Source organism: Oryzias melastigma, linkage group LG9 (assembly GCF_002922805.2).
Source record: "Oryzias melastigma strain HK-1 linkage group LG9, ASM292280v2, whole genome shotgun sequence".
NCBI lineage: Eukaryota > Metazoa > Chordata > Actinopteri > Beloniformes > Adrianichthyidae > Oryzias > Oryzias melastigma.
The window spans coordinates 3,665,099-3,687,823 of NC_050520.1; the positions used below are offsets into that span (position 1 = coordinate 3,665,099).

Sequence of the window (22,725 nt, forward strand, 5' to 3'; positions counted from 1 at the left end):
GATCTTTAAATCATGATTATTTCACTTACAGACCAAAATAATAATAATTGTTGTTTTCTAGGACATAGTTTCTGCAGAGCGGCAGGAGTTAATCAGAAATCCCCTCTGAATTGTGGCTGAGACTGTTGGCACCGGGCAAGCCTGCTCCCCTTCCCATCATCCATCTCTTTATGCGCTCAATTCAATTACATTAAGTAATATTTTGAGTTTACACATTTAGACACATTTGTTACGAAAACATGAACACTCTTTATATGTTTATTTTAAATTATTAGTGTAAAAATAATGAGATTAATATCATAGTGTTACATGGATCCTCAAACAGAAGAAGCTCCAACGATTGTTCTGCTTCTCCTTCTTATTCCAGAAGAAGAAAGAGTTAGCAAAAAACGATGTTTGAGACCACAAGTAGTTACTTTAAAAATATTTCCTTAAACGAGTTTGAAAAATTCCTGCCTGTGAGATTATAAAGATGTTTATTTAGTCAGAAATGTTTTAGGTCGATTACTGTTAGCATTAGCTGTCCTATGGGAAATCCCATTATACGTTAGCATCAAGCTAGTAGACTTTAGCTTTATGTGCTAAATCGACCTCTATTTTTATGAATCGACTATTGATCTGTTGAGCTTAGATCAATTCAGATTGATTTATTGATTTTATCAACCCAGCCTGACCTGCTAGCTTACAGCTCCTCACACCTTTTCATCTGATTCACAATGATTTAAATTAATCCTCCGAAATACAAGTTTAACCCTTTGACACCTGAGATGTCGCCGGTGACGCTTAAACACAAAAACGTACTCTAACTTTTCATCTGTTAACATGATAATTCCAGTAGATAATCTACTGGAATTATCATATGATTGAAAAGTTCATGTAAATCAAAGAACATAAACACTGGAGCTCCGGTGTTAAAGGGTTAAGCTTAACTTTCGTTCCATATGTCCATCATCAGAAGAACATGTTAGAAACACCATTTTCATGGGAGTGGATCATTAAAGAGAACCGGAAGATGTATTTGCCGTTTAGGATCATAATTCCAGGAAAACTTTAGTTAAAGTATAAAAACATTCAAAGACATTCTGGTCCAGGTTACATAAAAGAGTCGTAACAGAGTTTACAGCTCTCTTAAAGGGTGTGAATCTTACGTTTCTGCGCTTTATTGACATTGAGTGAACAATTACAACTTCAGGTCTTGGTTTGACTGATCCACGTTGGACTGAACTGGATCAAAGCTGGATCCTGTAAAACTGTGAGAGAGCCTGAGGTTAAGCAAGACGGGCAATCACAGCATTTCGTCATCTTAGCAAGGGGCTGGAAAGCCTTCTCACTTCCTGTCTGCGAGTATAAAGGCGCGCCGGTCGGCACAAGCCGGCAGAACAGCAGCACAGCTCACAGCAAGCAAACAGCAGCACAGCCTCTGCAGGACCCGACAGGTAACCCACCTCTCCCACCTCACCTGCAGGTGCAGGCTCCACTCCCCGGAGACTGTTTTTGAACCTGGGATTGTCTGTTTCTCCGCAGGTTTATTTACTCCATGGAATCTAAGATGACGTGCAGCAAGAGCGACATGTACCGCATGAAGATGTCCCACGGACTGCATTTGGAGATTTCCCATCATCCTCTCACCATGAGGAGCGTGGTCAACCTCATCATCGCCATCGACCGGCTGAAGGCCGGCAGGATGGAGGAGGTGATCGGCACCGACTTCAGGGACGAGAACCTTCTCAACGTCATGCTGGAGAGCATCTTGGAAGGTACTTCTCAGGAAGTCTTGAATCCGACTCAGGTGACAGAGAAAGCAGCAGCGACCTCGACTCATACGGCTCTTCTTTCAGAGCGACACGTTGCTGAAAGATCCTCCGCTCCGAGCCAGTTCAGCAGAACCGGCGAGTACCAGTGCAGTGTGACGGACAGGCAGAAGAGGAGCCTGGTTCTGGTCAAGAACAGCATGAAGCTGCTGGCCGTGATGCTGCAGGGAGGCAGCGACAGCCGCAAAGGTAAACACCAACCTTCCCGCCTGAGATCTTTGAGGGAGAACTTCGATGACGAACCTTCGTCCTCTAATCTGTCCTCAGTTCAGCTGAACATGTCCACTTACCTCCACCGCGACCGCACTCCTGAGGCCAGACCGGTGGCTCTGGGCATCAAGGACACCAAACTCTACCTGTCCTGCCACCAGGATGGAGACAAGCCCACCCTGTTCCTGGAGGTAAGGCCGCGGCGTCAAACACGTTGACTCGGCGGGTTCCTTTAACGCTCTAACGTTGATGCTCTGGCTCCTCAGGAGGTGGAGGACAACAGCAGCCTGTCCACCATCGGTCAGGAGAGCGAGAACGTGCGCTTCCTCTTCTACAAGCAGGACACCGGGGGAAACCTCAGCACCCTCACGTCCGCCCGCTACCCCGGCTGGTACATCAGCACGGCGACGGTGGACAGCGAGCCCGTGGAGATGTGCCAAGAGAGCGACAGTCGCTTCAGGAACTTCCACATCCGTCAGAGCTAGAGCGCAGGCGGGAACGCCTTTCTGAGGCCGACATTCGGCCAGTTTTACTCCAGAACAAGCACCGCCACGGTCTGTTAGAAAGACACGTGAGATGTTTCCTGTATGTACCAAGTACAGAGGGGGGAAGGGTCGCTGTTTCACCACAAGGTGGTGCCAATGTACTGTCTGTCACTGACATGTTTCTGCTATTAACTATTTATTTATGTATTTATGAGGAGTTCTGCACTTTGTGTTTGACAGTCTCACCTTTGATCTAATTTAAATAAAGTTTAAATATTAAACCCAGTTTTGTGAGTCCTTTGAGTTTGAGCTGCACGTTTGGAACCATCAGGTCAGCTGATCATAAACAGAGAAGCAGCTCGGTTCCGTCAGATCGAGTCGTCAGTTTGGAAGGAAAACTTTTCCTCCCTGAACCGTGTGAGCGTCTCTCCAGCAACTGTTGAATTATGGGAAAGCATGAAGTGGTCTCACCGTTCCTGTTACAGGAAAACCCAGATTTTGGACGAACTCATCGACTCCAGAGAATCCAGAGACTTCATGAGAAAAAAATCCCAATAAGCAGTGAAATACAAAAAACTCTGCATGATTCCAGAACGGTGACCTGAAAGCATAAAACACAAAAGAGGTGCTGATAGAGAGCAGACACCTCATCAAGCTCAGACCTTCTCCAGGAGAACCCACGAGGGGGCGGGGCCTCCAGGAGAGGTCATAACCTGCACAGAGCAAATAAAGCAACTCTGAAACCAAAACCACAAGAGGATGGTCATTACAGCTCAGGTTTATTTGATTATTAAACTAAACTTGCAGACACTGATATTAGAAAAAATAAGCTTAAGCGTGGTGTACCACAGGGTTCGATGTTAGGACTCCTCTTATTGTCGGTTCAGGTGCTGCTTCAGGCTGTTTTAACAATGTGGGAAGATCAAAATTAAAGTTCAGCTTTTTTTATATTCATAACATCTTAGGTTTACCATGAATTGAAATGATTTGTCAATAAGAATGATTTAGACTTTAAACAGAAATTATTTAAAATCACATTTAATTACAGGAAACATTTTTGCCTCATTTTAGAATCAACATTAATTTGTTGATGTTTTGCTTTGCAAACAACAAATTTAATTTTACTACTAAAAACCAGTTAAAGAACTGCAGCTTTGAGAGTTTTTCCCCTGAAAGTTGCATTAATTAAAAATATCAAACTGATTTAAATGTTTAGCTTTGTTTGGATGACTAGACTATTCACCAATTCTTTAGTTTGACATTTGTTCATTTCTGATATTTGTAGCTAACTTGTATCCATGTCACATGACTCGGTAGGATAAAACATGTCTGAGTTAGTTACATGTTAGCTCTGCCCTTAAACCAGCCTAGATTCTCAAAAACAAACGGGCTCACAAAATCAACTTCACAAAAACTAAACTGCACAATAAGGGACATAAAAATATCCCCTTTCTTTCAGTTGTATAACTTTTAATTGTTTTAATATATACTTTTGATTTTGCTACTAATTTATTATATTATGATATACTTTATAGACTTATTTCAATCAGTAAATAAATAGGTAAATGTAAAAGTAAAAATCTAAAATGTTTTTTTCCAGAAAGGTAATGGAGAAATGGCGAGAAAAATGAAATAATTCCAAGTATTAACTTAACCATAATATTAATAGCAAAGAAAAGAATATTTAAGTTCTAGCAAAAAAATATATGTATATATATTCATCAAACAGAAAAGCACACATTGTTCCAATGTTACATGTCCTGTGTGTATTCATCTTTTTAAGATATTCATAAAGTGTATTAGCTTTATTATATTTATTAAAAATATTACTTTTGCTGGATAATTCCTGCTACGTCTCTCTATCACGTGATCTTGACATTTTTAATAACTTTTTTTACATAAAGCTTTAAAAACGCGTTTCTTCATTGTTGACTTTGTGGATTTATTCCGTCTGATATGTAGATTTTCTATTTAAATGAAGCCGTGCCCCCCCAGATGTATTTATCTGCGGCTCCTCCTCCCACGGACTGTTTACTTTTTTCAAAATTTGAACTCGTCCAATCAGAGAGGTCGTCTGTCTCATCCCGGGACTTTCAAACCTGAGACCCGGATGTTGGTTCGACTGTGAAGGAGTCGATCGTTACCGTGACCGCCGCCGCTGCTGCCGCCTGTGGCCGCTCTGACTCCGACCGTTCATGAAACCTTTCCGCGGCTGATCGTTACCGAGAAGGACGAGTTTACCGGAGATGGAGGCGGGAAAACCCGCCGCCGAACCTTCCAGAAAAGGTTAGCGAGTCTTCAGCTAAAGCTAGCTTAAAGTGCTAACTAACTGTAAACGCTGATGCTAACAATTAACGTAAAACCTGCAGGTCACGTGACCTGAGATGTACGGTTTCAATAAGGTTAATTAATATCTTGATTTAAGAATCTCACGCTTTTAAACGAAAACTAAACAATAAATGTTTCTCCTGTTTCAGCTGCAGCTCCAGAACTTTATTCTGGATTTTGGTTTGGTGGAAATAATTATTTCTACCATGAAAATAATATAAAGAGAAACATTAAAACTTGTTATTAAAATGTGATAACAACATTTTCTGTTTATCAATGTGCTTCTGAAAACAACACGAAACACATTATTATTTATTACTAAAGTTCAGCTGATCTCAAACTATTTAGACACTTTATCAGTCCTAGTTTGAAAATAAAATGAAAGAAATTACATTCTTCATTTAAAGTACATTCATTTATAGTCATATAGTCATAAAAAATTGTGTTTTATAAATAATAAATTCATTAAATCATCTTATATTCAGGAATATTCCATGAAGAAAATCTAATTATTTAATAAAATGTATGTTTTTTGACCTCAGGTTTTCAGGATTACATTTCCAGTTTCATCTCTGAAGGTTTTCTGATGTTTCTTCTGGTTGAAATCGTCTCTTGTGTCAGAGATCCTCGTTGAGATTTTTGCAGATTTTCTTCATTCCAGCTGTTTGCTTTTGCTGGAATTAAGTTTAGTCCTCATGAGTTCAGAACCTGGTGGGACGCAGCCTCGGTCTGCATGTTCCTTTGCTTCGCTGAACCTTTTTTCTCCCGATTTATCCTCTTTAAATGTTCTCATCTTCATAGTGAAACAGGTTGGATATGATGCTTTCATTGACCTGTTACCATGGTGATCCATAAATCTGAGCTCCGCTGGTTTTCTGCTCCCTGTATGTCTTTAATGCAGTCGGACTTATCCTAGTCCGAGTAGATTAATCTTAACCTGATCAGTGTTTCTGAAAATATCATCCAGTTTGTGAGGAAGATCAGAATGAGTTACTTAAACCTGATTCCCTCCAATCTGAGTCAGTATTCCAACCTTTTATTCCGAAAAATGGCTTTAAATCAATTCAGCTTTATTTGTTTAGCACTTTTTCTGTTACAAAACATCTCAAAGTGCTTTCCATAACATAATAATAGTAAGATAAAAATAATAAGAAAGCATAAACAAATAAATACCAACACATAAAACACCTTCTCACACATATCCCATACGTACACTCAAATCATATCAAATTAATTATTGCTAAAATGTTTCAAATCACATAAAAACCTGGTCCTGTGTAAAGTTTCAGACAAGCTGCAGCTGACTAAAGAAATGGAGAACTGTTTCCATTTATTTTACAAGTCCTTGAATGCAGCATGAAATCACCAACACCGATGCATTCACAGACCTCTCCACGATCATGAATGTGCACAGACGTCAGAAGCTCAGCTCGTCTCCTGCTGTGTCAGAGCTGGACCACTAGAGGGAGCAGTTTCCTCACACAGCTTGACAGGAAATGGAAAAGTCTTCAGATCCAAACTCCAGATGTTGGTTTGAGATCTTCTGTGACTTACCTGAGAACTCTGGAATCACTAAACATTTTCTAAATCTGGACATAAAGAGAACCACATTGAATAAAGCCTTTTTGTCTGCAGATGAAAGTAAACTGAACGTGTGCTGTGATGAAGCGACGTTTGATTGGCAGATTGATTTTTGTTTTTCAGAGCTGCGTAAGCAGAAGCTGATGGAGTATTTGGCTGCCAAGGGAAAGCAGAGACCCCCCCAGGCCAAGTATGGGTACTTTGTGAGGTGGGCTTGGAGGTGAAGTGGTTCTGTGACTGATGTAGGCGGGGTTTGTTTTCTCAGGCCACACCTCCAGCAGCGCCCCCACGGGCAGAAGCCGGGTTCATCACAGCCACCCAAGGTAGGACGGGAGCCGCACACATGAGTTTGACCTCTGGGGCGGGGGGTGTTTGGTTTAGGGCTGCCACGATTAGTCGACTAATCGACTATTAAAATAGTCGATTAGTCGTTACTTTATGGAATCAGAGTGTAGTAAAGTTGAAAGTTATAATGGAGTTATTCTAACTTTTTTGACTATTTTGGCATTTATTAATGTTTTTCGGCTATTTTGGAGTTTAGCTAATATTTCAGCTACATGCTAGCTGTTTGGACTAATTTAAGCTTTTTTAGTTTTTCAGGTGTTTAACTAATATTTTAGCTGGCCATCAGCTTTAGTGTTTTCAGCTATCGTCACTAACATCTTCAGCGGCCAAATTCAGCTTCCAGCGCTCACACTAGCATTATCACAAGTAATGCTGTATATCTAGTTTTCAGTTAGCTTAAAGCTAATGATGGTGAAGATGCTTTACATGCAGTTACTACATGACCCGATTCGTCGATTAATCGGAAAAAAATAACCAGTGATTAGTCGACTGTTAGAATAACGGTTTGTGGCAGCTCTACTTTGCTTCAGCAGACTGTAGGACTGTGTTTTTATGGAGTTCATCAAACTTTAACTGAACATCGACTCCTTAAAATGAGTCTGAAATTATTTGTTCTTATCAAAACTCCTGGGAAAGTTTTACTGTTTAGATTATAGAGATTTTGGTGACTTTACTCTTAAAAAAATCAACAAAAACCACATTTAGGTTTCGTGTTTTTCTGTGATGTTTATGATCCGTTATCAGGTCAACAGGAAGTAGGAACTTCTGCGGTTTAGTTTGGGATAACTGGCTTTGTTCCCTCAGGTTGTTGTGGGAAAAGAAAACAAGGTTCCGGCAGACGGAATCCACTCAAAAACATGGACGACTCAGTCCGGTCAGAACCCCCCCAGAAAGACTGGTGCCGTCCCCAGAAAGGTGAACGTCGGAGTCGGCACGCTGACCAAACAGCAACCTGCTGGTGGCGCTGCTGCTCCACCAAACCAACAGAACTCTGTTCTCACCCGGACGTACCCCGTAGTGTCGTGTAAGGTCGGCGCCGCGGCAGGCGGGTCGGTCAGAACACAGAGGAACCGGACCAAACCCCCAAACCTGGCGAGGTCATCCTCCAAATCCAGCCTGTGTTCAGCGGCTGCAGCTCCAGTGAGACCGGCCAGCGTGAGGATGAGCGTCGGGCCGTGTGTCAAAACCAGAACCGGACTCATTCCTGCTGTGCTTCAACCAAAGAGCACCAACCCAAACCCACCGCTCGCCTCTGCAAACGTGTCCAAATTGTCGGTGCGGTCCGTCGGTGTGCCACCCCGTCCGGTTTCCCATAAATCTGCTGCCGCTTTCCCTTCAGCGGGTCAGAACAGCATCAGCATTAGAGCAGTCCTGCCCAAAGGCACTTCAGCAGCCGGTAAGAGCCGGTTATCCAGCAACCCGACCGGACCTGCTTCATTCTCTACCCACAAACCAGAACTCTCAAAGCCAGACGGCGGACTTGCTACCAAAAACCCCCCAAATCCATCCACAGCAGGGAGACCCGCCCCCAAAGGAGGGAAAAGTAACCAACCGTTCAAAATCGCTCCCCAAGCGTCCTCAAAGACCAGCAGGTTCTCGTCCAGACCTGAAGCGGCACAAAGAACCAAAACGGAGACCGGCAAAGACAAGAATCCGACCAAAACTCCAATTCAAGCCTGCAGCAAACGGGTCGGAGCGTCTGGAGTCTCACGGACCGCTCCACAGCCGACCAGGAACATCAACTTCACAAGCCAAGCAGACGCCAAGACGGCAAAGGTCACGGTCAAGGCCCCGCCCCTGACGGAGGGGAAGAAGCCAAGCTCCGCCCAGGAAGAACGACTGTAAGTACATTTACATTGATCCATTCAGCCAGCTGTGTGTTAAATCCCAGTGTTGACTAACATTTCTGACTCAAACCCAATGATTCTATGGAAACTTGACTCAGTGACTCCGCCCGCCCTGGGTTCCAAACAGGAAGTAGCTCCAAGAAAACAAAATCCCACAGACTTCTATGTAGAAATAATCAGCTGTTATTCTTTGAGTCCGAATAAGCGTTCTGGATCTGATACTTCTTTAACTTCTTCTTCGTGGTATTGTTTCTGTAGTTCAAGTTATTCAAGTTATAAACGGACCAATCAGATGGAGGCGGAGCCTGCTGGTAGGGATGGGCCGACATCATTTTTTCTGGCCAATAACCAAATTCTCCCGTTAATGTGACTGATAGCTGATATTTAAAGTGTCTACAATAACACAAAGTTTCAATTTCCTGTTTGTTTCTTTATTAAAAATGCAAAACTTTCCTTTGACTGACGATCTGACCTGTTAACGAGCATCATGGGATCTCATTGGAACTTTGACCATTTTAGAACTTTGAAAAACTTTTAGATCACTAAAGGGATTATCTGTGATCCGTGTTGATCACTAGCCACGGATCAGCACATACGTGTACCGCGGATCTAAATCAATCTCAAAGATAAACAGTCAACAAGAGGCCTGAGAACGTTCTGAGTTCTGGAGCATTTCTTATCAGCTTCCATCAAAACGTTCATCTTTTCTCAGGTCTCACTTCCTCCAGATGGTACAGAAACCCCAGCAGAGCAGACTTCAGTTATGAAGGTCAAAGAGGTTTAAGCAGCAGTTAGGATAAGAACAAATAAAGTTTATTCTCTTATCAATCCCTCCGTTTTATCATTCTAACTGCTGCATTCTCATTCAAAGGTAGACGCATTTATTTCAGATCTTCTATCTTTTAATCATTTTCACAGTGCTGTTAAATGGTTCAAAGGAATACGTCGATTCACATCTCATTCTTCGTCTTGTTCAGAGTTGTTAGGGGGAAAGTCTGCAGCCTCTGATGCTAAAAGAGCCACAAAGCCTGACCTGAAGGTTCAGAAAATGAGCTTTTGAATATCACAATGACTGAATAATTATTTATTATATACTTTAATCATTTTAACTTGTTTTACTTTTAACAGCTGCACATTGAAGATCCTTTCAAAATAAAGGACTCCTTGTGTCAATGAAGATTCTCCTGCTAAACTAAAAATGTCAAAGTATTTCCTTTTCTGTTATTGTGACTTCAGTGAACCTTCATCCCTGTTCTCATGTTCCTTTGATTTATACATTTGACAGCATTGTTGTAAAATCTAAATACAAAAAATGAGCACAGTATAAAAACTATATTAAAAAAATCAGTGAGCCACTCTGAAGATAGTTTAAATCCTTTACCATCATTATCATCATCATGCTAAAAAAAGAAAAACTAAACTAAATTACCTAAGACAAAATAATCAAACTACAGATCCATTTTTAAATCAAACTGTTTGCATTTATGTTTACTGGAGGGTTCAAAGAGCCGTACGTGGCGCCGTACCCTCAGGGTGCAGACCCCGGGTCAGAGGAAGTGAACGGGTGTGCAGTCGGTGAGCATCGTTTTCATCTCCTTCTTCACCGTCTTCACAGCAGTCCAGCTGTTTCAGGCCGTCCCGGTGTGTGAACATCCACGGTTCACGGTAGAACCATAGACTGTATATAAAATAGCTCCATGAACACCGGGAATTCAACGACATCCGTACCGCAAGAGTAGCACTGCAAACGACTGATGCAAAATAATTCAATTTCCTGTAAAAGATTCAGTTTGTTGCATAAATGCAAATGTCTGATGTTCAGAATCAAAACCGAAATGATTATCAGTAGAAAAAATCAAGTCATATGTTTCAAGTGAAATAATTTCTAATGATAAAATAACCTGAATGAAGAAAATAAATATAAATCTTGTTTTTCCTCGTGATTCACTTTTGCAGAAAGAGTTCAAAAATACATTTCCTTCTCAGATTCACTTTGAAATAAGTGTCAGGACAGTTTTATTGTAAATATTCCATGTACCAAGAGTGTGTACTTTAAATGATTATTGATGTTAACAGCTGACCAAGAGGTCTACAACCTCTGAAAGAACCCTTAGTCCAGATTCTGAACCACAAAACCGAGACGCAGAATCTCACGTCAGCCGTCAGGCCATTTATATATAGCATGTAACTTTAAATATACACTATAATTAAACTATAAAAGTGTTATATTTTTCAATGGACCATATAACAATTTTAATCTGACAGCAGCACATTCCAGTTCCTTTCAAAATAAAATGTCAAAAGATCCTCCTAAAGCAGTAAGTGTCCTTTCTCGTGTTGTTATGCATTTCTCTCGTTTGAAATCTTTCATCTGAACAGAAACTACAGACGCTGCTGCAGCCGGAGATAAGGACGTGGTTTGAGCTTCATCTTATAAACGAGATTTAATCATCATTTTACAGTCATCTGCACTTTGGAGGTTTGATAACTCACAGAAGTGGTTGAAGCTCTCAGGGTTAAATTCAGTTTTAGCAACAGAAAAAAAAGATATTAGGGGGAAATGATTATATGCAGTAGTAGACTTATGTATTTAACTGTTGGAACGACTGTCCTGAGAGGGTTAAAATGAGTTTATTTTACTATTAGAAGATTATCTCATTAAAAAAACACTTAAATGACAAAATGTAACAAACCAATTACTGAAACACAACAGGAAACAGATCGGGCTGCTTTGGAGCTCCATGCAAAACCTTCTGCTGAAACATTTTAACAGAAGAACATTTTAACAAAACTTAAACTCATGACTACAACTCCAGAACGACGACTGAGCGCGTGGCCCCGCCCCCTGATCGCGGCTGTTATCATAGAACAGGACATAACAAGCGTCGAGTTCCCCCATAGGAAATACCTCCAGCCCTCGTGAAATCAGGCCAGAGCCTTCGCCGCCACATCCCGGTACGCCTACCGCCATATTGCCGCCACGGGATCCGGCCCCCGGGCCATGACTTTGACTTTGACTTTGACCAGCAGTTCCCATCCTTTTTAGACCACAGACCTGTTGAAACTGGACAATATTTTCATGGACTGGTCTGAAGTTGGCATTTTTAAGCTTCCGGTTTGTGAAAATCTCTAAAAAAAAAAAAATCCATAAAGAAAACATCACATTATTTTCCCCATAGAATTAACATAAATCCAGACTCCTATTAACGTTCAGGGTAAAAAGATTGATCGTATTTTGTCTTTACATCAATCCTCACTTATGTATAAAGTTTCTGAACCTAATTCAGTTTTGTTGTAGAAAAACTCAAATTTACAAGTTTCCTCAAATCAGCAACTTTATTTGGTTGAATCTTCATTCTCTGTAAAATGTTTGAACTTTGTGATGAAGATTTTGTCGTTGACATCAAAGTGGAGGCTAACATCCAGACGCTAGCTTCAGCTACGTCTGACCTTAAGGTGATATGGATAAATAAAACAAAATAAAATGACACAACCATTGTAGAACTAGTATTTACTAAATAGAATATAAATCCAACTTTATTATTTGTGTGTGAAACAGTGGAGAGTCTGTCGTGGCGTATTAACCAGAGCGGATTCTGCTACGTGAGAACGACTGTCTCAATAATTCTGTATGAGGAGGAAGACTCCTGGTTTAGTCTGTAGACAGCAGCTTAATTGTTCTCTTCTTCAGTTTCATCTCTGGGTCTTTTCTTTCCAGATGCATTTTATTGTTCGGTGTTTGTATTTAGCTTTGAGCTTTTAGCCTAGCAGTCACGCCAGCTGCTGTAAGTCACGTGACCCAGATGGATGTTTTGAACAGGATCTGGAAATCTTTCAAAAAAAAACTACCTTCAGGATCGGAAAATAACGAAACATAAATAATCTAAGCTGGCAATTGTGGTTGTTGTGATACGTAATGTTGTTGCTGATAACATCACAATTCTACGTAATGTATCTCAGTTGTTAATAAAGCATTAAAAAATAAATAAATAATCTAAGGTAGTGCATTTACTGATGTTTTCCTGTCTGTGATGCAGTGCCGAGTGACCCGGACCGGGGCTTGGGGGCAACTGATTTAAAAGATAAACTTGAACAGTCAACGAGAGGCCTGAGAACGTTCAGAGTTCTGCAGCATTTCTTATCAGCTTCCATCAAAACGTTCATCTTTTCTCAGGTCTCACTTCCTCCAGATGGTACAGAAACCCCAGCAGAGCAGACTTCAGTTATGAAGGTCAAACACTTTAATTGTAGGTTTAAACAGCAGTTAGGATAAGAACAAATAAAGTTTATAATATTATCAACGGTTTACCTGAATCTCCCGCTGCGTGTGGGAGGAGCTTCCGTCCTTGACCTCATCATGGAGGATGAGAGTTCAGATTTATTTCTTTGAAGAGCTGAGTGAAAGCATCTGTACACGTCTGGGTTCAGAGAATCTCCCGGTGAGGAGCAGCAGCTGTCCCGCTCCGTGGCAGGAGAACGCCGCTGCTCCTGGTGGTGGGACGTGCGGTCAGGGGACGGCAGTATGGCAAGCAAAAAGTGTCATAACTCGTCAGGAAAAGTGGGCAGAGCCTGAAGAGCCCGGAAAACAATTATATTTGAAATATTTAAATGTTCCCACAGTTAGTTTCAATAAATTAGATGATGATGATCACTCTTTACTGATTTACATGAGTGACCTATTAGCCCCGCCTCCCTCCTACCTGAAGCTGTCATCAGAGGGTGGAGTCCATCATTTTAATATTTTACCCTCCATGAAAACATATTTTGTCAAAATGATACAAGTTACAAATGAGCTCAAGATAACATCGGGTCATTAATAACAATAAAATAAAATGATCTGGAGGGCCGGATAGAATCACCTGGAGGGCCGGATCCGGCCCCCGGGCCGTGACTTTGGCATGTAGTCTAACCTGTGATACCTTCTCTTCTTCCTCCCTGCAGACGGAAGCTGCAGGAATGGCGGGAAGCGAAGGGGATTTCCTACAAGCGCCCCCCGATGCAGGTGAAGGCTCCGCCTCGGCGGCGGCCGGCTGCCCCGCCCCCGTTCTGGCCGTCCATGCGGGCCGAAGATGAGGCGCACTCTCTGATCTGCGCTGTGGACCAGTCCCTGGCGGACTGCATCAAGCTGCTGGCGGAGGTGAGACCCGGTCCGAGGTCAAGTTCGGTGAAGTCCCCGCCCCCCCTCATTGTTCCGCCTCCACAGGGCTGCCCCCCCGACCAGGTGGAGGGGGTTCTCTCCCGCCTGCCTCCCATCTCGCAGAAATTCGCCAAGTTCTGGATCTGCCGGGCCCGGCTGATGGAGCTGGAGGGGAACCTGGACGTCCTGCCGCTGTTCCAGGAGGCCGTGCGAGTCGTTCTGGAGGTGAGCTTCAGGGAGGCGGGGCTTAAACCATCAGCCTCCCAATGGCGGAATCAGAAATGTTATTCCGGATTCATGGGTTTAGATTCAGTTCATCCGGACGAAGACAGGAAACTGAAAAAAGAGAAAACTTGAAAGAAAATGGACTCATGGAGACGATGGTGGCATTTTTTAGGATCCATTTGAGTTTGTTTCATATTTTAATCAGGTTCAGGTTCCACGTTAGTGTGTCCCGGCTAAACTCGCGCTGACCTTCTTGCTCTTCCTCTGCAGCCCGTGGACGAGCTGAGGACCGTGGTGTTCGACATCCTGAAGAAGAAGGACGAGCAGCCAGGTAGGAGGTCCGGAGGTTTGGTACCGGAGCAGAGAGGTTCTGCAGGAACGGCTGGTGTTTCTGAGAAAAGGGTGGAGGGGATCAGAGGTTCAGCAGGAAGAACCGAACCACCAGGAAGTTCCAGGTTAAACCGGATCAAGCTGGTTCCGTTTAGCAGATCTCAGCCGTTTCTGGACTGAGTCAGAACAGGAGCGATGAGGTCCGTTCTCCTGGTTCTGCTCCAAACTCTGCAGGAGATGCAGACCTGGACGTGATATCAAATACCTCTAAAACAGGGGTCTTCACCTACGGCCCGCGGGCCACATCCGGCCCTCCTCCACCTTTGGCCCTGAACCCCAAACTGTTTGGCTAAATTAGACATTTTTTGGCATTTAGCTAATATTTCAGCTACATGCTAGCTGTTTTGGCTAATTTAGATTTTTTTTTTTGTTTTGTTTTTTCGTCTAATTTTGCACTGCAGTAATATTTTAGCTACCAGTCAGCTTCAGCGTTTTCAGCTAACAGCTTAAACGTCCTCATCTATTAATCTATCACAGGTAATGCTATATATCTCATTTTTAAAATGTTTTAGTATTATTTTTCTGTGAAGAATACCGAAATGTCTTTCTGGAAAATCATAAATGTTTACATTTAGGCTGTGATTGTTACACTTTTTCTGTTAGCCTGCACTGGCCCCGCCCCCATCAGAGAAGAACGTTCTGTGGCCCTCAGCAGAAATAGTTTGGGGACCCCTGCTCTAAAACGAAAAGAGTTCAGTTGAGTTTCTGTCTCATTTGATCACATGACCTGTGGGTGTAACCGAGTTTCCTAACATGCTGTGTTGATCAGTGCTGGAGGAAGGCGGTTCAGAGGGGGCGGAGTCTGATCCCACAGCAGAACCTCTGGAGAACGACCCGTCGATGACCCCAAAACCCGTCCGAGCGCTCATCAGCGAGGAGCACTGGGGCTCGTCCGTGGTCAAGTACAAGGTCACCGCCACCCCGGGGTACGTAGTGGTTCAGTCCTGGAGCCCGCGGCCCCCACAGCTAACGGTAGCCGCTTTCAAGTAGGGGAGGTGTGGCCTTCCGACAGCCCCACTGATTGGAGGAAGAGGTTGCTATAGAAACGGGGACTCAGACCAGTCACTGCTTACTGAGGTGGTCGTACTCTTGAGTTTAAGTTTTGTTCAAATGTTTCAGCAGAAGCTTCTGCTTGGAGCCTCAGAGTTGTCTTAAAGTCTTAAGACTTGAATTTGAAAAGTTGGAAATAAGGCCTTAACCCTCTAACTGCTGGTTCAACCACAAGGTGGGAAACATTTAGAAAACACGTTTTTAAAAATATTCATCCTGTGGATTACGTATCACTCCCCAAAGTACGGAGCTCCTCAAGGGAAACTGAAGAAAACAATTAAAGTTAAAAATCTTTTTTTTTTTTTTTTTTACAAAGATTTTAATAATATTAAATAATAAAATGATTCTTGTTAGTAATGGATGTGGATCAGTTAGTACCCAGAACAAGAAAAAAACAGTTACTGTCTGGTGTGCACCAGTAACTAACCAGTTTTTTTTTTTTTTTGCTACTTTAATTTTTAGAAAAATAAGTTCTGGTCAGTAACCAGAACTTATTTTTAACACTTACATTTTGTTATGGAGACCCTAAGTATTTCTAAAAAAAAGTTTTTTTACTTCCATTTTTTTCCACTTTCATGTCCCTTTAGGACAGTGTTCCTCACTCCAGGTCCTCGAGATCCGCCACCCTGCTGGTTTTCAGATCTCCAAGCCCTGCTAGCTGCTGATTCGTTCAGTCAGATGTCTCCACATTCTGATTGAACGAACACACCTGGTCCAGGTAATCAGCAGCAAGCAGTACACAAAGAGCTGGAAAACAGGCAGGGTGGGGGCTCTGGAGGACCTGGAGTGAGGAACACTGCTTTAGGGGCTCCGTATCAAGGCAATAAGCAGCAGAAAAAATACATTTTTTGGTGTTTATTTTTTTCCCTTCTTTGTGTAGTTAAAGGGTTAAAACGCATTAAAAAGTCTTAAACTATGATGTCTTGGTCATCAAAACGGTGCCCTTAAACTCATTACTTTTCTGGTCTAAAGTTTATTTTTTTCTCAAAGAAGTAATAAATGTTTTCTGTGGTGTAGTAATCGTAATTAAATGACTTACATTTGAACACTAATTTATTTCGTTACTGACGAGGATTTAGTTTTTTCTTCGTCCAGAGAGTTGGGAATTCGGCCGAGACATTACTCTGAATTTTTCATATGCATTGAGGTCTTAAAAAGTCTTAAGTTTAACCTGAAGTAGCGAGTAGGAACACTGTTTCTGTTTGGGTATCAGTAATCGGTTTGTGGGTTATAATTGTCCCCAAATATCTCTTTTTTTCTGTTACTAAGAGTTAATTTAGTGATTTAACTACTTAAGAGGCCAATGTGTAAAATGATGATTGATGATTGTCAGAACGGTTTATGGAGATGAAGCTCAAACCTCATGTATCTTCTGCTGCAGCTTCTCTAGTGTCTCTTCAAAGTTCTCAGATGAAAGAAGGTCATGATAATCAGAGCGAGTGAACGTACGCCGTCAGGACGATGTTCCTGACAGGTTCTCGTTGTGTAGCGGTTCTGGGTCAGCAGGAGTAAGCCCCGCCCCCTCCTGTACCGCCATTAACTCCTGAAGATTTTCTCCTAAATCATTTTTTCAAACTCGGCTGCAGCTGAACTGTTTCCTGTCTGTTGTCTCCGCCCCCCAGCGGCCCCCCCAGCCAGCAGAGGAAGTCGGTGAAGGTCAACGGGCAGGAGGTGCGCTTCTTCACGCCCGTCCGGCGCTCGGTGAGAATCGAGCACGCCTCGCTGCGACACCCGGCCGCCCTCCACGACCACGACCTCTGCGTCACCTCCTACCGCCACCTGGCGGCGGTGGAGGACGGCGGGGAGGGGCACAGCCCCCCCACCACACCCATGTACGTCTACAGAGAGAACGAGGCGCTGAAGGACAAAGTCTTCATCCAGCTGGTCTATGATGACGAGCCCTGACCGATCAGCTGACCGCGAGGAGACCGCCGCTTCCTGATTCTGGACCTTCAGAGGAAAACAGGAAGTTCTGCGTCTGTTACATGATTGGAAAATGAGCGTTTCTGTCTTTAGTTTGTTATTCTGTCCACAGAAACGAGTTTGTGAAAACTAGAAGGTTCAGAACCAGCAGAACATGAAGGAAATTCTGTCCTAATGGACCGCCGGGACTCTGATGAGCCGCCATGTTTTAAGATGGTTGGATAAGATTCACGGGACGATCATCTGGTTCTGCCCCCCCAGTCCAAACATTCCACAGGAACCGCCGTGTTCTCAACCCGGCGCCAGCGGAGCGAAAACGACGCAAATATGACCAGAAAAGCATGAAAACCCAACAGAACTAAAGCAGAACCATTGGATCCTTTGATCCTCACCTGGGTAGTTTGGGCAGGTGGCTCCTCCCCCTTCACCTGGCTGCTGTACATCCAGCCTGTGATACCTGGGGGACAGCTTTTGGGCTCCAGGATCAGAACCTGCACTGACCCGACTTCTCAATTAAACGTGAATGTTCTGTAAAAACACTAAATCCTGGTTGTGTCTGGAAAACGGAGCGCCGGGAGAACCCGCAGCTCTGGAACCGGTTCTGGTTCTGACTAAAACCCGTCTGGAAGAAATAAATCAAAGTTTCTACAGTTGTGAGTCTGTTTGGAGGTTCTGAGAATCGCTGGTTTCTCCTGATCGCTCCGGGTCCTTCAGAGTGACTGCAGAGGAAGGTTCTCTAAAACATCGTTTATGTTCAGAATCGGATCCAAATCCGGTTCATTTAATCCACCTCGTTAGGATTTGATCAGATGTAGAATTTCCATTTATTCTCCTTTAGAACTCTTGTCTTTGTTTTCACAAAACAGAGATTTAAACAAACTTTAAACATAAACTTTTACATTCAAAATAATCAGCAAAAGTTAATTTTGGCTGAAAAATAATTTTGAGAAGTATTTAAAGTTAAACACCATAAATAAATGGTACAAATCTGTATTTGTAAAGATCAAATTGAATTATTTTTATTTTTTATTCCATGAAAAGATTCACTAAAACAAAAACGCTTCAGTTTGAAATCCTGAAGAATCAAATTCATAAACTTTAAATCTTTTTAGTTTTAAGGCTTTTTCAGTAAACAAATACAATTTTACAAATATTAACTACATAACTAAACTGTGTTAAAGTTCTGCTAACTAATTAGAAAATTCTCTGTGTTATTTCGATATTTTTGTACCGTCAGTTATTCTATAAAGTGGACATAGTTATGGATTTACCTCGTTTCTCTTTTGTTGAATGTATTCATGTAACAGGAAGAAAAACGAGTTTTTCTTCATTCTGCTTATTTTTGTGTGGAAGTGAAATAAACAGAATAAAATCAAAAACAGGAAAAGAAAAAGGAAAATAGCAAAACGAACGTCTTTATTTTGAAATTTGAGCAAAAATGAAAACTTTTGCTCGTCTGATTGGAGTTTGTGTTTAACTGTTTGACTTTAGATGTCCTGCCGTCTCCAGAGCGATCTGGTGTCAGCGGTGGGATCCTTTTGCTTCTTATGTTCTTTAGAAAATATGTAAGAAGTTAAACATGCTTTAAAAACTCATTAAAAGTCAATAAACTCATACTGTGGGGCTAAAAAGTATTCAGTCAGCCACAAACTGAAGGTTCTCACTAAAAAGGTTTAAGGTGGTTTAGCTCAACTATGAGAGACAAAATAAGAACATTTTAGATTTTTGAAGAATTCGTTTGTTAATTATGATTAAAAAAAGTATTTAGTCAATAACAAATTTTTATTCAGTACTTTGTTATAAACCTCTTGTTGGTATTGACAACAAACGTTTTCTGTAAGTCTACAAGGTTTTCACAAAGTATTTCGGTCCATTCCTCCATGTGGATCTCCTCTACAGCAGTGCTGTTTCGGTGTGTCATCAAACGATTTAAATGGAATTCTCACGTGATTTTACATGAAGTGAAAAGTTTGAACGGTAACACTTTTGTCTTCTGTCTTTAACTTCTATAAATTCTTCCAACTTGTTCCTGAATGCTTGTGGTTTCTTGACTTCCTGTTTTTCTTGATTCCACCTCCCGGTTTGCGACTCTCTCACCGGAGTCTAACACACCTTCATCCTACAATCGTGACAAACGCAGCAAACATTCATTCCTCCTCCCACACCTGACGCTCTCACCTGTTCTGCTGAAACTGCCAATCGAAACTTTATTCTGTCCTGTTTCAAAGTCTAAACGTAAACATTTATGGTTTTCCAGAAAGCAACGCTTAGCCAAATTTAAAATAATTCATTTCTGTAATCTTAATAGAAAAATTATTACTAAAACATTTCAATAACTAGATTTCTAGCATTACCTGTAATCGATTCATAGCTGAAGATGCTTAAATTGATAGCTAAAATCACTGAACCTGAAAGCTGAAAATGTTGAAGTTAATAGCTGAAGACATTGAAGCTGATAGCTAGCTAAAAATATCTGCGAAGTGCCAAATTAGCCACAAAAAAACTAAAACAATTCTAATTTAGCCAATACAGCTAGCATGTAGCTGAAGTATTAGCCAAAAGCCAAATTAGCCTAAAAAAAGGGAAAAAAGCCTAAATTAGCCAAAACAGCTAGCATGTAAATGTGATTAAGTTCATAGCGTCTGTAAATCACGTGTCTGATTACAAAACAATAAAAAAAAACAGCTAGCATGTAGCTAAAATATTAGCTAAACTCTAAATTAGCCTAAAAAAACTGAAATTATGTCTATTTCAGCCAAAACAGTTGAGGGGGCCGGGCCTCTTGTGGAGGAGGGCCGGATTCGGCCCGTGGGCCGTAGTTCAGGGAACCCTGTTTTAGACCACAAATGGTCACTTTAAAAACATGGCTGAAGTTATTCACACGTGTTTACGTGCAACCAGCACAGAAAGAGCAGGAAATTCATCTTGACCACACGTAATACGTGCCGCCATGATCACGTTGCTGCTTTGCCCGCACGCATTTGTGTGTCCAAGGCTGGATTTTGTTGTTGGACGCACGTATTTCAAATTAGACTTAAAGTTAAAGTCCCATTAACTGTCACGCTCCTAAATGTAGTAGTAGTAGTAGTAACCTTTATTTAACCAGATAAAAACCCGTTGAGATCAGGATCTCTGTTTCAAGGGTGACCTGGCCAAGAGGTAACATAATCCTTAAACATAATATTTCCTTAAAAGAGTTTTGAAAATTAATATGAAGATGTTCATTTAGTCACCGAGCGTTAGCATTAGCCATCCTATGGGAAATCCCATTAAACGTTAGCATGAAGCTATCAGACTTTCAGTTCCAAATCAATCTATATTTCTATGAATCGATTATTGATCTATAAAGCTTGGATCGATTCAAATCAATCGATTTTACTAACCCAGACCTGTGTTGACTCGTTTAGGTTGTTCACCCAACAGCAGCAGGGACAGGCTCCAGCAACCCAGTGACCCCGAAGGGGGCGTAGCGGGTTAAGAAAGGGGCGGAGAATGAGCAGGAGGACTCATGGCAGAGACAGGATTCAAGTCTGTTTTTGTTTTAGAGAGGACGACAAACAAACAACAACAAACAAGGTCATTTGATGTTATTCTGCTGTTTATCATGAGAGCAGAAAACGTTTGTCCTTTTCTTCTGATCCATTCACCAAGCTGACACATTGGCCGCGTCCAGTCTGTCTCTTCCACACGACGCTGAAGTTAGCTTCAGAGATCGTTCTGACTCCGCCCACCTAAGAACAGGTCCTGAAACTACTGCACCCACACAGATCAAACCTGGATTCAATTATGCTTTGGAGGAAAGAATAAATCAAACACAGTTTCTGATTTGTGAAAGCTTTTTCGGATTTGCAGAAAGCGACTGGTTTTTAGATGAATAAACCTCTACCCCCCCCCCCAATAACAGCTACACAGTAGCCATGATTGCCCTAGTTGTTGTTTTCTAAGTAAAATACATTTCCTATCAAATTATATAAAATTTTGGTAGCATCTGTGAGCAAATGATATTGTGATTTGTAGTGAGAGCAGGGAACAGGTGGAGGTGGAGTTAGAGAGGTGGAGGTTTGCCCTGGAAAGGAGAGGAATGAAGGTTAGCCGCAGTAAGACAGAGTACATGTGTGTGAATGAGAGGAACCAGAGTGGAAGAGTGAGGTTACAGGGAGAAGAGATAAAGAAGGTGGAGGAGTTTAAGTATTTAGGGTCAACAGTACAGAGTAATGGAGAGTGTGGAAAAGAAGTGAAGAGGAGAGTGCAAGCAGGTTGGAATGGGTGGAGAAAAGTGTCAGGTGTGATGTGTGACAGAAGAGTTTCAGCACAAATGAAAGGAAAGGTGTACAAGACTGTGGTGAGACCAGCCATGTTGTTTGGACTAGAAACAGTGGGACTGAAGAAAAGACAGGAAGCAGAGCTGGAGGTAGCAGAGATGAAGATGCTGAGGTTCTCTTTGGGAGTGACCAGGATGGATAGGATCAGGAATGAATACATCAGAGGGACAGCACATGTTAGAGGTTTTGGAGATAAAGTCAGAGAGGCCAGACTGAGATGGTTTGGACATGTTCAGAGGAGAGACAGTGAATATATTGGTAGAAGGATGCTGAGTCTAGAGCTGCCAGGAAAGAGGTCTAGAGGAAGACCAAAGAGGAGGTTTATGGATGCAGTGAATGAAGACATGAAGGTGGCTGGTGTTAGAGTGGAGGATGCTGAAGACAGGCTTAGATGGAGGAAACTGATTCGCTGTGGCGACCCCTGAAGGGAAAAGCCCAAAGGAAAAGAAGAAGAAGAAGACCATCTTTATTTTCTACTACTGATTTTTAAATTTAAATAGTCTTTCCTTGAAATTCTTTTTAAGGATTTTTAATTATACTGGATATTATTTTATTACACAGGTACGAGCCGGTGGCCATAACATCACCTGAGGGCACAAAATCACTGTGTTCACAAACTGGACAAAGACAACAGCTGATGGACGACAGGAATCCCAGAAGGAAGGACGAGGAGACACTGCAGAATACAGAAGAAACTTCTGTCAGGTTGGACTCATAGTTATGGTCAGGGTGAGCATATGCTCACAAATATTCATTTATTCATGTTCCAGACAAGAAATTTAGTTTGAAAAGGAGATAAAAGTTCATGGATTCAAATTAAGAATATGGAAGTAAAATGATTGTATAGTCAAAAATGGCTATGGCCTGTTGTAGTTAGGGTTTTGGTCTTTAGAGAAGTTTTCCTTGTTTTGATTAATTTTAAAGCATCTATTTTTGTGTTGTGTTTTGTTCTGTTTTAACTTTTACTTCCATCGTTCCTACGATCCTTCATCCTTTGTACCTAGTCAGAAGTGTCAAAATATGTGTCCGAATTTTGGTAACATTTACAGAAATTCTGGCCAAATGGTTTCT

At 41.9% G+C, this 22,725-nt stretch overlaps 2 protein-coding genes across 3 annotated transcripts; both read left to right on the forward strand.

Moving 5' to 3' along the window:
- The first annotated feature begins 1,295 nt into the window (after positions 1–1,295).
- On the forward strand, positions 1,296–2,791 carry LOC112148302 (interleukin-1 beta). The gene is made up of 5 exons (XM_024275296.2): positions 1,296–1,436; positions 1,525–1,757; positions 1,839–2,000; positions 2,079–2,212; positions 2,288–2,791. The coding sequence occupies exons 2-5, from the start codon at positions 1,538–1,540 to the stop codon at positions 2,504–2,506; spliced, it is 735 nt and encodes a 244-aa protein (XP_024131064.1). The 5' UTR covers positions 1,296–1,436; positions 1,525–1,537; the 3' UTR covers positions 2,507–2,791.
- Positions 2,792–4,535: 1,744 nt separating this feature from the next.
- ckap2l (cytoskeleton associated protein 2-like) lies at positions 4,536–19,366 on the forward strand. 2 transcript variants are annotated; one of them, XM_024275293.2, is made up of 9 exons: positions 4,538–4,792; positions 6,539–6,605; positions 6,681–6,738; positions 7,565–8,601; positions 13,549–13,744; positions 13,811–13,969; positions 14,240–14,300; positions 15,129–15,285; positions 17,032–19,366. In XM_024275293.2, the coding sequence occupies exons 1-9, from the start codon at positions 4,753–4,755 to the stop codon at positions 17,312–17,314; spliced, it is 2,058 nt and encodes a 685-aa protein (XP_024131061.1). In that variant the 5' UTR covers positions 4,538–4,752; the 3' UTR covers positions 17,315–19,366. The 2 variants fall into 2 exon arrangements, with proteins under 2 accessions (XP_024131063.1, XP_024131061.1); XM_024275295.2 differs by lacking the exons at positions 15,129–15,285; positions 17,032–19,366 and adding an exon at positions 14,963–15,075 and having other exon boundaries at positions 4,536–4,792.
- Positions 19,367–22,725: the final 3,359 nt, after the last annotated feature.